The sequence below is a fragment of the Heterodontus francisci genome, chromosome 13 (assembly GCF_036365525.1).
Source record: "Heterodontus francisci isolate sHetFra1 chromosome 13, sHetFra1.hap1, whole genome shotgun sequence".
NCBI lineage: Eukaryota > Metazoa > Chordata > Chondrichthyes > Heterodontiformes > Heterodontidae > Heterodontus > Heterodontus francisci.
In genome coordinates, this window is record NC_090383.1 from 104492835 (window position 1) to 104509678 (window position 16844).

The following is a 16844-nucleotide window of genomic DNA, read 5'->3' on the forward strand; positions in this document are numbered from 1 at the left end:
GAAACTTTTTCCCTTAGCGGAAGGGTCGATAACTAGGGGGCATTGATTTAAGGTAAGGGTCAGGAGGTTTAGAGGGGATTTGAGGGAAAAAAATTTCACCCAGAGCAAGTTAGGAATCTGAAACGCACTGCCTGAAGAGGTGGTAGAGGCAGGGACCCTCAACATTTAAGAAGTATTTAGATGAGCACTTGAAACACCATTGCACACAAGGCTACGAGCCAAGTGCTGGAAAATGGGATTAGAATAGTTAGGTGCTTGATGGTCGGCACAGACATGATGGGCCGAAGGGCCTGTTTCTGTGCTGTATAACTCTATGCCTGGATGGGTGCAGCTCCAACAACACTCAAGAAGCTCGACACCATCAGGACAAAGCAGCGAGCTTGATTGACACTCCATTAACCACCTTCAACATTCACTCCCTTCACCACCGACACAGTGTGGCAACAGTGTGTACCATCTACAAGATGTATTGCAGCAACTCACCAAGGCTCTTTCGACAGCACCTTCCAAACCCCCCGGCCTCTACCACCTAGAAGGACAAGAGCAGCAAATGCATGGGAACACTATAGCCTGCAAGTTGCACTCCAAGCCACACCTCATCCTGACTTGGAACTATATCACCATTCCTTCACTGTCGCTGGGTCAAAATCCTGAAACTCCTTTCTTAACAGCACTGTTGGTGTACCTACACCCCAAGGACTGCATGGGTTCAAGAAGACAGCTCACCACCACCTCGAGGGCAATTAGGGATGGGCAATAAATGCTGGCCTAGCCAGCGATACCAACATCCCACGAATGAATTTTTTAAAAAAAGTGATCTGAGATGCTGAATCTATGACAGATATCAAAGATAGAACTAAAACTGTAACATTCCTTTTGAAAGTGATCTCTTCTGAACCAATACTATTAAAATCCATGTGGCTGAGCAAGTTATTATGCCTTTAATTTACATTTGAATCCTTTTATTCACAGCAACTGCTCAAGAATAGATTTTTTTTCACTTTTGTAAGATAATAGATTACCTTCAGATTGTCTATTATCACCTATTAATCTTATGGTATTAAGGAAGAGCAGGCTATTCTCCTGCTCAACATTATTCCTTCCAATAAAACAACACCTTGTATTTATATAGTGTCTTTAATGTAATAAAACGTCCCAAGGCGCTTCACAGAAGCATTATAAAACCAAGTGTGACACCAAGCCACAAAAGGAGATATTGTGTCAGATGTCCAAAAGTTTGGTCAAAGAGGTAGGTTTTAAGGAGCATCTTAAAGGAGGAAAGCTAGGTGAAGAGGCGGAGAGGTGTAGGGGGGGTATTCCAGAGTTTGGGGCCCAGGCAACTGAAGGTGCAGCTACCCACTGGTGGAGCAGTTAAAATCAGAGTGCACGAGAGGCCAGAATTAGAGGAGCACACATATCTTGGAGGGTTGTGGAGCTGGAGATTACTGAGATAGGGAGGGGTGAGGCAATGGAGAGGTTTGAAAACCAGGATGAGCATTTTAAAATCAAGAGATTGCTTGACTAAGAACCAATGTAGGTCAGCGAGCATAGGGGTGATAGGGGAACGGAACTTGGTACGAGTTAAGACACAGGTAGCAGAGTTTTGGATGACCTCAAATTTACAGAGTAGAATGTGGCAGGCCAGCCAAGAGTGCGCTGAAATGGTCAAGTCGAAAGGTAATGGATGCATGAATGAGGGTTTCAGCAGCAGATGAGCTGGGACGGGGCGAAGTCTGAATGCCACAGAGGTGGAAATAGGTGGTCTTGATGGAACAAATATGAGATCAGATGCTGATTTAGCAGGTGAGAGCAGGACCTGACGGTGTTTTTAGTGGCCCAGCCAGATCTGGCAATGGATGTTCGACTAGTGTCCGCCATATCCTTTCAAGTCTGCATCCTTTGGACTTGAGCAGAAATTAGGGTCAGACCAGTGGGGAACAGCCAGGGTGAGAGACTGATCTTTTTATTGGGGACTAGGCCATCAAGGTTGGAGGTGAGGATGCAGTTGAGTAAATCAGTAGCTGCAGAAATATTGTGGCAAACGGAGGGCCAAAGCCTAGAGAGTTGAGATTTTGAAAGTGCAAGTATAAGTGAATAAGGGTAGTTTTCTTCCAGGGACGAATACAGAATGAGGTAGGGTTGGAGCATGGGTAGAGAGTCATATATAAGGAAGTGATCAGAGATGGCCTTATCCGTAATTGGTATGATGAGACTAGCAACACCACATGAGACGGCAAGGTCACAGGGGTGACCATGAATGTAGGTTGGGGAGTTTACATGCAGGGAGAGATTTAGGGAGGCTATGAGGCTAGTGAACTCTGGCGAGAAAGCATGATGAGTTGAGATGGAGATTGAAATCATCAAGGATGAGTTTATTCAGTGCAGAGGCTAAGGGAGGAAAGCAGTGAAGATATCTCAGTGAGAAAATTTTTATCATACATGGGAGGGGCGGTAGCGAACAATGATTTTGAAAGAGGGGTAGAACAAGGAGAGATGCTCAAAGGAGATGTGCCAGAAGATTAGGTGGTCAAGTCAAGCACCTCACCACAACAGTCTTGGCAGGGTAAGTGGTGGAATATGTTGATGGGCGGGGAGACTTCAGTACTATAATTTTTTTTTTAAAAAGACTCATTAGTCATTCATTTCCTTGCTGTTTGCGGACTCTTTTACACAAAATGGCTGTCTTATTTACCTTTTTTAAATCTCTGCTAAAGTCAATGGAAATTAAAATTGGAAGCTATGTGTAATGGACAACTAATCTGATATTGCCAAATCCATATCACCCAAGGTCAAAATACCCCCCCCCCCCCCCCCCCCGGAGAGTCAAAACAAAAGTGTAATATTAATGTCAAGCATGGTTAAATGGTGAGGGGTTAATCAAACCTAAGGAGGGAAGGGGGGGGGGAGAGACAAGTGAAACCAGAGGAAGAGGAACTACAGGAAAAGAGGATGAAAATGGAGGGAGGAAAGGCAGAAAAACAACCTCAGTGGGTGGGGGAGGGAAAGGAGGAAGCTGGGGGTGGGAAATTAAGTTCCCCTTCCCTCCCAGAAACTGCAATTTATACCTTTCTTTGGTGGGTTGCTGTTGACCATCTCATTGTCCCCTTCACAGCTTGTTTGTATCTCAGTTGGCAGGTGGGGAGGAATCCTTCGCTTTTCTGACCTGTCGGTCCAGATTACTTTTTATCTCGGGAGAGAGGGTCAGAGTTTGTTTCACCCCAGGAGGAACATATTTAGAGGTTGGGGGATGGGAGGAAATCTATACGCAGCACGGTCCTGTGGAGCAGAAGATATGAATGTGGTAAGTGGTGCAAGGCTATGAGGATTTCTTGTCTACGCCAAGAGGGGGGAAAAGATGCATGTTCTTTTGGAGAGGGGTGTATTTGGGCTACTTTGGAGTACATACAGACTTTAAGACAGTGAATCAGCCCATTCAAGGGAGCATTCCTAATCCCTGAGGGGACAGTTGGAGACTGGAGCTCACACAAATGCTGCAGTTTTAAAAAATAATGCAGTATTTTTTATCATCAAAAGTTACATTTTTTGAAGGACTTGTAAGATATTCATTATATTTAGGTCACTGGTGAACAATTGAAATAATGCTCTGCAGTCAGCTGGTATATTGTACAACTAAATGAATTACTCAGACACAATACGGCAGCACTAACAGTTCTTTAAAAGAACTATATGACCCAATTACTACTTTCATTGGTGTACACTAGTTGGTTTCTTAGTGAACTAAATATTTTTTGATATGAAGAAAACTTTAAAGACATGCCTATTAGTTCCTGTGTGCCTAAAAATATTAGTGTGTTAGTGCAATGAGAAGAGTCTTCCCTAATCAGCACAGTCAAACGAAACTTGCAATTTTCACCTGGGGATGTGGCCTGTTTTGTGGGCAGGGCCTGATTTGACTGATACAAAAGCAAGTACTGCAGATGCTGAAAATCTGAAATCAAAACAAAAAAAGATGGCAACACTCTGGTCTGGCAGCATCTGTGGAGAGAGAAACAGTTGATATTTTGTATAGTTCTGATGAAAGGTCATCAACCTAAAATTTTAACCCTCTTTCTCTCCCCACAGATGCTGCCAGACCAACTGAGTATTTCCAGCATTTTCTGTTTTTGTTTTTAATTTGACTGAACTGATCTTGAACCAGTGTAAAAAAAAAAATCATGGAAACTCAAGCGTGAATGGTTTTAGGTGTAGCTCACCTTTAAAAATTTGCCAATCTTTTTTGCTGGTTCGGCCGATTCTGCCCAAGATATGCTGATGTACTGGGGTAAAGAAGTGGAAATGCTATCCATACTATTTTCATTTTCTTACCAAAATAGAGTATTATACTTCAGAACTTTAATAATCTTTTCATCTTTGTTCCCTGTAACCTATATGTGTATGCTATTCCATGCACCCTTCCACCTCCTTGTATCCAATCAACTCTCACTGCAATGATCCTGATCATTACTTACCCCACTCCTGCGCTGTGGCGGTCACCCGAACCATTTTCCGCTTCATCTGGGGATCTAAAATGGACCGGGTCCGGAGGGACACCATGTTCAAACCTCTGGATAAGGGCAGAAAAAAATGTACCCAACATCGCTCTCATCCTGGTGACCACCTTCGTGTACAGCTGCATCAAGCTGTGTGTAGACCTCCAGTACGCAAACTCTAAGTGTCACTACATGCTGAGGTTCTATCTGTCCCCGGTGTTGCGAAGGATGGGCCTGGTCACATTGCCGCGGAACGCTCCATGCAGTTGGACCGTGCCGTACCACCTTTCCTTCGTGGAGCAGTTTCTGCGGGAAAACACCTTTGACCACCGATCCATCAGGCAGTGGTCTGCACGGAATGTCCTCAAGGCCTTACGGGAAAAGGAGACGGTGGATCCTGTCGGATGGTTCCCCGAGCAGACCGCTCGGAATGCCTCATCGCCAGAACTTTCAAACAAGCACCAAGATGTAGCTTGGCTGGTGGTGAGAAGAGCCCTCCCCGTCAGATCCTTCCTGCACGCCCGAAGTCTCACCCCCTCCACACAATGCCCCCGCGGTGGCTGTGGTGGGGAAGAGACGGTTGCCCAACTCCTTCTGGAATGTGTCTTTGCAAAGCAGGTGTGGAAAGAGATACAGTGGTTTTTGTCGAGGTTCATCCCAAGCAGCTCTAACACAGGAGTCTGTGCTCTACGGGCTGTTCCCAGGGACGCACACCGCGACAAACATCAACAGCTGCTGGAGGACTATCAATTCAGTGAAAGACTCCCTTTGATCTGCCCGAAACTTGCTGGTCTTCCAGTGCAAAGAGTTGTCCACGACCAAATGTTGCAGACTGGCACATTCCAAGGTCCAGGACTATGTGCTGAGGGACGCACTAAAGCTTGGGGCAGCCGCAGCAAAGGCTCAATGGGGAAAGACCACCGTGTAAGGTCCCCCCACCAAGCTGAACTGAGGGGGCTGGATCCATGGGAAACCCCTCGAACTGTATCGGGAAAATTTTGTCTGCTGTAAAATGTAAAAATGTATCTGACATGACAAATGTGAAATGGAAGGGTTGTGAGGCAACTCATGATTGTATTGAAGCAAACGGACCTCCTTTGCACTGTTAGTAATTTTTGACTTGGTGCTGTTTGAAACTCTTTGGTAATGTATTTTTTACAGATTTTTATGAATAAAGTATATTTTGGAAATTTAAAAAACTTTCTTGCTTAGCTAGTCCTCTGTTAGTCTTTTAAAATTTGATATTCTGAAATGTTGGTCTTGGCCTTTAGCATTTAAAATTAAGGCAGACAGTCAGGAAGTGACATAAGCTGATGACAACAATGGCCAACAGGGAAGATCATGCAATTTCTTTTGACCATATCGGATCTGAATCATTTATATCTATGATGGTTAAAAAAAAAAGGCAACAACTTGATTGCAGTTGATAGTTCTATTGGATTTTAATTCAATCAAGTGATATTTGAGTGCTCCAGATTAATTTACAGTATTTAATGTGCCTCACTAAGATCTGGATTTAAGGATTACAGCAGTGTAAACAATGGTCATTGCTAATGACTTCTGTGCTGAACAGCTGGAGCCTGGTTCTGAGGACAGTCATGGATCAGCTGGGTGATTTGGGATTGTTGGAGATTGTGATTTCATCCGTAGAATAGAACTTGGAACAAGTCCAATTTTAAAAGGCTTTCGGCAGCTTCAATTAGCATCCAGGTCACTGGCCAAGATCGTTGCTAACACCTAAATTTTACTTTTTATCAAATTGAGCATCTTTTTGTCTGCACAGATGTGGGTACATCTCTTGTTTCAAGACCATTTGGCAAAGTAGAAATTCTGAAAGTAATTCTAATACCCCTTATTGCTGTCTAGTTTGTTTAATAGCTGCCCATTTTTTATTTGGGTATGTGTACATAACTACTATACACACCCCATGTATTAGCTGTCACCCAGTGGCAGCACATTCACCTCAGAGTCTGAAGGTTGAGTTCAAGTTCCACTCTAGGCACTTTTGCAAAATCTCAACCCTGCACTGTCTTTCAGATGAGACTTTATACCGAAGCCAGTCTCCTCCTCCAGTGGATGTAAAAGATCTCATGCGCTGTGGTGTCCTGATTAATATTTATTCCTCAACCAACATAACATTTTTTTAAAAAGCAGATTGTCTTGTCAATATCTCATGGCTGTTTGTGGGATCTTGCTGTGCACAAATTGGCTGCTGCATTTTCTACATTAAAACAGTGACCACACTTCAAAAGTACTTCATTGGCTGTAAAATGCTTTGGGGCGTCCTGAGTATTTCTTTTTTGAAGGGAGACTATTTTGTCCTATATATTCAGGGTATCATCAATAAATAACACAAGATAAAAAGACTAAAATCAAAATTGTCTGGTGTCCAGCCTCAATATTGGCAATAGAGAGGAGTTTGTCTGTCTGTATCCTTCACATCACAAGGGTATGATGGGAAGCAGTTATAGTTCGATGTCAAGGTTAACAGTCCATTCAATGACATCAGCTGATGCAGTGTGAGTTGTTGTGATGCCACCAGGAATGGATGTCCCAGGGCAAGAGTTTAATATGGGAGCAATGGTCTGACTTGGATAACCTCAGTCGCAGTTTGAGCTGGTCCTCATGTTCCACTTGTGGAGCACGTGACCATATCTTCCGTGGCCCGTCCTCAAGCAGTTGAGGGTTGTCCAGGTTTTCCGTGGGAGGTTGAAACTTGTAACTTCACTTGAGTCAGTTACCAGGTTGTAGTTGGTGATGTTAGCAGTCAACCAGGAGATGTACCATCAAGAGGTGGGGCTGTCAGCAGTTTGTAGGGTGTGGAGTGTGTTCCAGTAGGGGCTATGAGATTTCAGGCGAGTGTGTGGCGTTTCTTTCAAGGTCCTGTGTTAACTGTCAGCTGGTAGTGTTCTTTAAGGAGAATGTTTTCCCTACAGACATCAGGAGGTTCAGTGTGTTCTAGCGCAGGAAGCCACTCGAGCTGTGTTGGTCTCAACATTCTAGAAATAATCCTCATGATTTCCCAGAGGTGGATATCTACCATGTTTGTGTGGCAGCTCCTGAGCCAAGTTGAGCAGCAGTGCTCTGCTGTTGGGTAGACCAGGGCGAGTGAAGCAGTGTAGTGTTGGCTCTGCTGCCCCAGGTGGTACCTGCCAGTTTCCTTGAGATTCACTCTTGTCTTGAGCTTGGCTCTGGTGTTCTGGAGGTGTTGCCGGTAAGTCAATGTACAGTCGAGAGTGATGCCAAGGTGTTTGGGCATTAGGTCATGGGTGAGTGGTCGGCCACAGAAATGGATGTGAAGATCTTCCCTGGTGGAAGGCTGAAATGACAGTCATAGCGGCATTTGATTGGAGTGTCTCTCTTCTGAAGTAGGCTTCCAGAGAACATCGATCTTCGATGGGTGTTTTCTGAATCTCCTGAAGTTCTTAGCCTGGAAAGCCAGGGCCAAGTTGTCAGCATATATAAAGAGCCGTGGCTTTGTGGGCGGGAGGTTACTGGTGTGTATATATATTGAAGAGGGCCAGTGTGAGAACTGGTCCCTGTGGGAGCCCGTTGTTGGTTATGCGAGGGTGACTGATTTTATCTCCAAGGTGCACACAGAACTGTTGGTTGCTGATTTTGGAGTTGATTAGTTGTAGGGTTTTCACACAGCAGATGATTTTGGAGAGTTTGAGAAGTTTGGAGAAGCATGTCTATACACCACACTGTCATCGGCACAGGATAAGTCAACAAAGGTGGTTCCTGTCTTCAGGTCTTTCTGGAAACTGGTCTCAATATGTGAGGTCTGTGTTCAGAGCAGTTGCGGCCTCTGTGAAAACCTGCCTATTGAGGGGGGCATCGCTGCATCCAAGAGGTGAAAAAAAGTACATTTTATGTCCTCTTCAGATTTTACAGGAATCACCAGAGCGCACCAATGCTTGTGATATTGTTAACTTATGAAAGAAGTGAGTGCTAGTAAGTGTTTTCTATTAAAGGCCCATCCTGCTGCTTAGCTTAGTACTCTACTGTACTGTGCTGAGGCTGTGCCTAATGGGCTGGCAATAACCTGTCACATTTCTGTGCAAATTTGGTAATCAGAGTCACTTAAAAGTCTGGGCTGAGTAAAATAGAAGCCTAGTTTGCTCCAGAACTTTAAACCTGAAGCTCCCTGCTTAAATTGGTTGAAATTGGCTTCCAAGCCAGTACAGTTAAGAGTATGAGTTGCAGGACGACTACACAAATTTTCAGTGAAATTTCAAACAAACAAAACTGTCTTTAGATGTCTTTAAAAATGGACACATATTAAAGAATGGCTAAAAGTGTCCAATATATAAAATAACAAGGCTATCTTACCATGTAGAGTAAAACTTAAAGGTTAATTACATCTGAGTCTGAAATTAAGCACAATAATCTAAGTGCTGTGTTATGACTGAGGCGGGAGTAATGCACTGTCAATTCTGTCCCATTACTCCACAGGTATATTATACTCCACAGGCATATTATTAAAGTTTCCCACCTACTGGAAATTAGCCAAATTAAACACATTATTAACCCCCAGAATAAAACACACCAAACCAGATATCTTTAAACAACAACAAATTAACTATTTAATAATAAACAAAATCTTAAACAATATTGAGATAAATCTATGTCTGAAAAGACTATAATTTTTTATTCCTCGTAACGCTCATGCACACACAGATACATTCAAAAACCAACGGTTAACTGGTTTTAAAAATGATGTTTTAAATTAGAGCTGTTTCTTAGGAATACATAAATAGCTGGGTTGTAAATCCTAGTGGGTTACTTTCCTGGATCAGTGAGGTGTCCCAGAGTCGAATCGTCAGATGCCACTCATGGTCTCCAGGCGAATTTGATGAACAGGCTGTAATGGATAGGCGTTCATGGCATTTCAGCTGCAGTAGGCGTTACACAGATCTTTCAACAAGGAGTATAACAACGGGTCTATTTAGATTTTGAATTAGCAGTCTATCAGTAGAAACTTTACTAAGTTCCCAGAACTCCCAGAAACACAAAAGACAACAGAAAGTCACTCCTGAGGCAGAGACTTCTTAGAGATGGGAGTAAAAAGGAATTTGCTGCCTCCAATCATGCAAAGATTCCTTTCCAGGGATCTTTTCCTCTTTAGGTGAAACACAGCCTGTAGGCCAATGAGGATTTTCTGCTGAGAGAGACAAAAGCCTCCCTTCAAGGAGAGTAGGCTTCGCTGGTCTGCTAGATCAACCTGGTTCTAGCCGGTCTTTACACACAGTCAAACTGATACAATATGACATGTGACCTCTCTCTCTCTCTGTTGCTTAGGAACAGGCTTGTACCTTGCACACACTGTTCCCAGAGAATATTAAAAACTGCTCTGTATTAAAGGCACACAGATGCCCTCCCTTAGTTTTTTTAAACAGAGAAAAAAAACACTTCCATGACAGCTGGTTCCGTCATCTTGTAATTTAATAGCATTTAAATATTTTGAAAGAGAGGACGTACTGCACAAGAAATAGTCAGATGAGTTTACATGGGGGAACGTTCTGCATTTTTAAGTAAAAACAGAAAACGCTGGAAATACTCAGCAGGTCAGGCAGCATGTGTGGAGAGGAAAAGACAGTTAATGTTTCAGGTCAATGACCTTTCATCAGAACTCCTGGAAATGTTTAATAAACTGAAAGGTTAATGTCTTGGGTGTAACTTTAATAATTTCTGTTGAATTGTTTCACCTGAAGTCTTCCTTCCTTCAGATACTGATTGAACTGGTGTACTTTTACAGAACATGTGTTTTCAAAAAGGCTCTGTTTTTATTCTTTTTAGGCTGGCTCTGTACACGTGCGGATCAGGAGAGATGCAAACGAACAGTTGGTGCTGGCACACGTGACCAATCGCCTATCCACACTCGTTAAAACTTTAACTATTCAGATTTTTAAAGATGATTGGGTTAGACCGTCACTAGTTACAGGATCAATCCCAAGCAACATACTGAATCCCTTGGACCACACTAATATTCCAGCAGCTGTCAAACCTCTGGATGACATGAACCCCATCACCTCTACCCCAGCAAAACCAACCAGTCCCCCTCCTGAATTTTCCTTCAACACACCAGGCAAGAACATCAACCCAGTCATCCTACCAACTCCATCAACTAGACCTTATGGCTTAGGGCTCAATTATGGAGTTCTTCCATATGCAGGTGCTTTTAATCAGGGCATCGGAAGACCTGGAGCAGGAGTACCTCAGGGATTCAGAACTGGATTGATTGATATTCCAAGCAGATATGGAACAGGCTCTCAAGGACATGTTAACCAGTTCAGATCATAGGTACACTACAGTCGCATGTGATGCAAAAGTGTGCTGCAAAGGATTTCTACAAGTTGGTTCCTCTTAAATTAAAAACTGGAGCTGAGGAGCATATTTTAACTGTGGCACATATAGTTTTGTGTCATTACTTGAGTATAGGTTAGTTGAGGTCATTCCTGATCCACTCATATTTTGTTTTAAGATTTCTGCCTATAATCATGCATTTATAATGCTGCCGATATTCTTGGAATGTGTGTTACACTAAAACAATAAGGTAATGTGCTTTCTTAAAAGTATGCGTGTGTCCTTTTCAAAGTGCTCAGCAAAAATAAATAAATCACATGGCTGGGAATTTAGTTTTTGCCAATGATGGTCAAGAAACCCACAAACATGCCTCTTTCTATATCTGACCACCAGGCTGTGAAAGATAGTGTCCGACTGACAAATCAATGGACCTCCTCTCTTGATATTGCTATCCTGACTATCTAATGGTCCTACTGAGATCAGAAATCTGCCATCTTGGGAAACCATGGTCCCTAAACTGGCACTGAGGGCTCCACATCACTTTAGGACGTTTTTGTTTTTTGGGTGACCTCAGTGAGTTACTCAAATGCCTTTTTCTAAGCACTGCAGCAGCTCAGTCAATGACTTACCTTGTGATGCCAGTTTGGCAGCTTGCAGATCAAGTTCACAGTAAGTACTGTACTGGCACTGTAAGGCTGACATTGACGGCACCAATGGAGACTTTGACCATTTGAAGGTATGCGTATGGCATTAATTCAGACAGGAAAATAACCATCTTAATGTCAATTTTTGGCAAGTCGCGTTTTAACCTCTGCATCTAGCTCTTAACAAAAAGTATGATTATTGTTTTCAGTGTTAAAGTTTAAAATTACATGTACATGTTTTGGAGACAAAGTAGTCTTCATTAGGTTTAATGGACTGACTTCATTTTAAGGGAAGACTGGTCTGTTTGGCTGTGTTTCTGAACCCAGGGTATCTATGCATTATGTACAGGAGTTCCTTCAGATATTCAAGTATAATTAGTCATTTTTGATCTCTCTAGTTATATTAGTTATATAAGGACTGGACAGTCACTGTAAATATCTCTTAGATAAAAGCCCCATTACTCTGTTCAGAAATAAACTGTACAGTTGATCCTTTTGTTGAGGGCTTTTCTGGATAAATGTATGTGAAAATATTTTGTATTTAACAGTACAAAAGTTCTTGTCATAAGTATATGCTGTAGTTTGCACTATAGATATAAGTTTGCTGTATTTAGTATCAAAATGTACAAAACCAGATTTCTAAAAAAAGAACTGGCTCAGTAATAACAAAAGCAGATTCAATCTTTTGTGAAATGTTAAAAACTGAATGTTTTGTGTGTTATTGTATTGACCAGTAAAGTGAAAAGTCAAAATGATATGCCATATCATGAGCAGCAGTAAACATGCGCTGATTTGTATTTGGTGCTGCATTAAATCTGGGGTTTTAAAAAAGGATCTATTTTGTTCAAGTATACTTGTTTCTCAAATTAGGAATAACTGTGTTAAGACGGGTTATTTTGAATTGTATGCCCAGTGACAATATCCGGAACCACCACGCCAGTTATTGCACAAATACAATGAAATGCAGACCCTTTGGAAGAGCTTCCCCTTTCCAGTCACATCGTCCAACTGAACCAGCTCATTTGGAGTCCTGCTAACCCTGATCTAAGCTTCAAGCCCCACATCACCAGGACCACTTATTTGCACGACCACTTTTTTTTTATTCGTTCATGGTATGTGGACGCCGGTGGCTAGGACAGCATTTATTGCCCATACCTAATTGCCCTTGAAAAGCTGGGGTGAGCTGCCTTCTTGAACCGCTGCAGTCCATGTGGGGTAGGTGCACCCATGATGCTGTTAGGAAGGGAGTCCCAGGATTTTGACCCAACGACGGTGAAGGAATGGTGATATAGTTCCAAGTCAGGATGGTGTGTGGCTTGGAGGTGAACTTGCAGGTGGTGGTGTTCCCACGCATTTGCTGCCCTTGGCCTGTTAGGTGGTAGAGGTTGCAGGTTTGGAAGGTGCTGACTAGGGAGTTTTGGTGTGTTACTGCAATCCATCTTGTAGATGGTGCACACTGATGCTACTGTGCATTGGTGGTGGAGGGAGTGAATGTTTGTAGATGGGGTGCCTATCAAGCGAGCTGCTTTGTCCTGGATGGTGTCGAGCTTCTTAAGTGTTGTTGGAGCTCCACCCATCCAGGCAAGTGGAGAGTATTCCATCACACTCCTGACTTGTGCCTTGTAAATGGTAAACAGGCTTTGGAAAGTCAGGAGGTGAGTTACATGCTGCACTATTATCACGTGTTAAGAAGTAACACTCTTGCATGTTGAGAAGGTAGCGCACTATTATTACAACAATCTTTTCCTTTGATGAAATGGTGCATTTTGTTCTATTTCTAATTTTGGTTTAGCGCTGAATATTACTCAGATGCAGCACTTCAGGCACACATCTGTAGGTGATGGTGCAGCAGCACTTGGTTTAGATTTAGATATACAGCACTGAAACAGGCCCTTCGGCCCACCGAGTCTGTGCCGACCATTAACCACCCATTTATACTAATCCTACACTAACCCCATATTCCTACCACATGCTCACCTGTCCCTATATTCCCCTACCACCTACCTATACTAGGGGCAATTTATAATGGCCAATTTACCTACCAACCTGCAAGTCTTTTGGCTGTGGGAGGAAACCGGAGCACCCAGAGGAAACCCACGCAGACACAGGGAGAACTTGCAAACTCCACACAGGCAGTACCCAGAATTGAACCCCGGTCGCTGGAGCTGTGAGGCTGCGGTGCTAACCACTGCGCCACTGTGCTATTTTTTTCTGTGTACATGTGATGAATTCTCAATTTCGGCCACACCATTAAGATAATACAGAATGGAACTATATACATTCCCATGTGGAAGGAGAGGAAAAAGAAAATCAAAGAGCTGGCCTTGTAGCTTAGATTTTGACAAGCATTTTTGCAGCCAGTTGCGTTTATATAGAGCCTTTAACATAGGCAAATGTCCCAAGGCGTTTGTTTCACAGAAACATAAGGAAAATGAACACCAAGCCAAAGAAGGAATGTTGGAGGGGTGACCAAAAGCTTGATCAGAGGTTGGTTTTAAGGAGGAGATGGGTGAAGTGGAGAGATTGAGTTTTGGGAGAGAATTCCAAAACGCAGCCCTACGTTGCAGAAGGCACGACCACACAAGATGGGGGTGAAAGAAGGGAAGACTCCCAAGAAACCAATCACAGGATCAGAGTTCAGGGTGGAGATGTTTGTAGGGCTGAAGGAATTAGAGAAGGGTGAGGCCATGGAGGTAGAAGTAGGTGATTTTGATATGGGGAAGATGTGGGGTTGGAAACTCACCTCAGAATTGAACCAAGCACCAAGGTTACTCTGTTTGGTTCAGCCTAAGATGATAGCTGAGGAAGGGAATGGAATCATTTGTGAGGTTATGGTGGGACCTGGAAACAATGGGGGTAATTTTAACTTGTTAACTTTTTAACAATGGATTTGGGTGCAGGTGCTGTAAAATCACAGAAAAATGTGAGTGCGTAGGGAAGCTTAAAGAGGGGCAAGAATGGCAGCTCAACATCCCTGGATATAGGATTTTCAGGCAGAATAGAGAGGGGGATAAAAAAGGAGGGGGTGTAACATTATTAAGAAATCAATAACAGCTTTGAGGAGGAATAATATGCTAAATGAATCAGCATATGAGGCCATATAAGTGGAGCTCAGAAATAAAAAAAGGGCAGCCACACTCCTAAGAGTGTACTATAGACTTCCCAAATAGAGGGACATAGAAGAACAAATAGGTAGGCAAATTTCTGAGTGCAAAAACTATCGGGCAATAATATTTGGGGATTTCAACTACTCTAATATCAACTGGGATGCAAACAGTGTGAAGGGTACAGAGGGCACAAGATTCTTCAACTGCATTCAAGAGAATGTTTTTAGCTAGCATGTAACAAGCCCAACAAGTGGGGGCGCAATTCTAGATTTAGTCTTCAGTAATGAAGCTGGGCAAGTGGATGAAGTAACAGTGGGTGACCATTTTGGAGATGGTGACCATAATACAGTTAGTTTTAGCATAATCATGGAAAAGGACAAAGATAAAACAGGAGTAAAAGTTCTAAATTGGGGGAAGGCAAATTTTATGAAACTGAGAGGTGATCTGGCGAAAGTGGACTGGATACAGCTACTTGAAGGAAAATCAGTGGGAGGCATTCAAAAGCAAGATACTCCAGGCACAGTGTAGGCATGTCCCCACAAAGATAAAGGGTGGTACTGCCAAATCTAGAGCCCCTGGTTATCTAGAAGTCTACAGGGTAAGTTAAAGCAGAAAAAAAAGCTTATGACCATCACAAAAATACTTAATGCTTCAGAAAGCCTAGAGGAGTATAGAAAGTGCAGGGGTCAAGTAAAAAAAATTAGAAAAGCAAAGAGAGGACATGAAAAATTATTGGCAGGTAAAATCAAAGAAGACCCAAAGATGTTTTATCAGTACATTAAGAGCAAGATGATAACTAAGGAAAGGGTAGGGCCTATCAGAGATGTACAAGGGAACTTACATGTGGATGCAGAAGATGTGGGCAGAGTTCTTAATTAATTTTTTTTGTCTCTGTCTTAAAGCAGAGGGTTGATGCAGACATTGTAGTTAAAGAGGAGGAGTGTGAAATATTAGATACGATAAGCATAATGAGTGAGGAAGTACCAGAGGGTCTGACATCCTTGAAAGTAATAAATCACCAGGACCAGATGGATTGCATCCCAGATTGTTAAAGGAAGCCAGGGAGGAAATAGCAGATGTGCTGAGGATCATCTTCAAATCCTCACTGGATACGGGTGAGGTGCTAGAGGATTGAAGGTCTACCATTGTTTAAAAAGGGTGCAAGGGATATGCCAAGTAATTGTAGGACAGTCAGTCTGACCTCGGTGGTGGGTAAATTATTAGAATCAATTCTGAGGGACAGGATAAACTGCCACTTAGAAAGGCACAGACTGATCAGGAATAGTCAGCATGAATTTGTTAAGGGAAGGTCATGTCTTACTAACTTGATTGAGTTTTTTGAGGAAGTAATGAGGAGGATTGATAAGTGTAGTGCAGTGGATGTGATCTACATGGATTTTAGTCAGGTATTTGACAAGGTCCCACATGGCAGACTGATCAGTAAAATGAAAGCCCATGTGATACAGGGGAATGTGGCAACTTGGATCCAAAATTGGCTCAGTGACAGGAAACAAAAGATAGTATTCGACAGATGTTTTTACGAATGGAAAGTGGTTTCCAGTGGCATTCCACAGGGCTCAGTGTTGGGTCTCTTGCTGTTTGTGGTATATATGGATAATTTGGACTTAAATGTGGAACGCATGATTGGGAAATTTGCTGATGACACAAAAATTGGCCGTGTAGTTGATAGTGAAGAGGATAGCTGGAGACTCCAGAATGATATCAATGGTTTGGTTGAGTGGGCAGAAAAGTGACAAATGGAATTCAATCCAGAGAACTGGGAGGGAATGCATTTGGGGAGGGCAAATAAAGGGAGGAAATACACAATAAACAGGAGGATATTGAGAGGGGTAGAAGAAGTGAGACACCTAGGAGTGCATGTTCACAGGGCCCTGAAGGTATCAGGGCAGGTAGATAGAGTGGTGAAGAAGGCATAGGGAATGCTTTCTTTTATTGGCCGAGGTATAGAATACAAAAGCAGGGATGTAATGCTGGAACTGTATAAATCACTGGTTAGGCCACAGCTGGAGTATTGCGTACAGTTCTGGCCACATTGCAGGAAGGATATAATTGCTCTGGAGATATACAAGAATGTTACCAGGGCTTGAAAGTTGCAGCTATGAGGAAAGATTGGATCAGCTAGATTTGTTTTCCTTCGAACAGGAGGAGGCTGAGGGGTGACTTAATTGAGGTGTACAAAATTGAGAGGCCTAGATAGAGTAGACAGGAAGGACCTGTTTCCCCTTGCGGAGAGGTCAATTACCAGGGGGAACAGATTTAAGGTGATTGGTAGAAGA

General features: G+C 42.8%; 1 protein-coding gene across 2 annotated transcripts in view; it reads left to right on the top strand.

Moving 5' to 3' along the window:
• The window catches only part of slc30a6 (solute carrier family 30 member 6), a 153560-nt gene extending 141286 nt beyond the window's left edge, over positions 1–12274 (top strand). For both annotated transcript variants that reach the window (XM_068045317.1, XM_068045318.1), the window contains one exon: positions 10290–12274. In XM_068045317.1, the coding sequence (XP_067901418.1) occupies positions 10290–10793 (504 nt within the window). In that variant the 3' untranslated portion in view covers positions 10794–12274. The remainder of the gene's footprint in view (positions 1–10289) is intronic.
• Positions 12275–16844: the final 4570 nt, after the last annotated feature.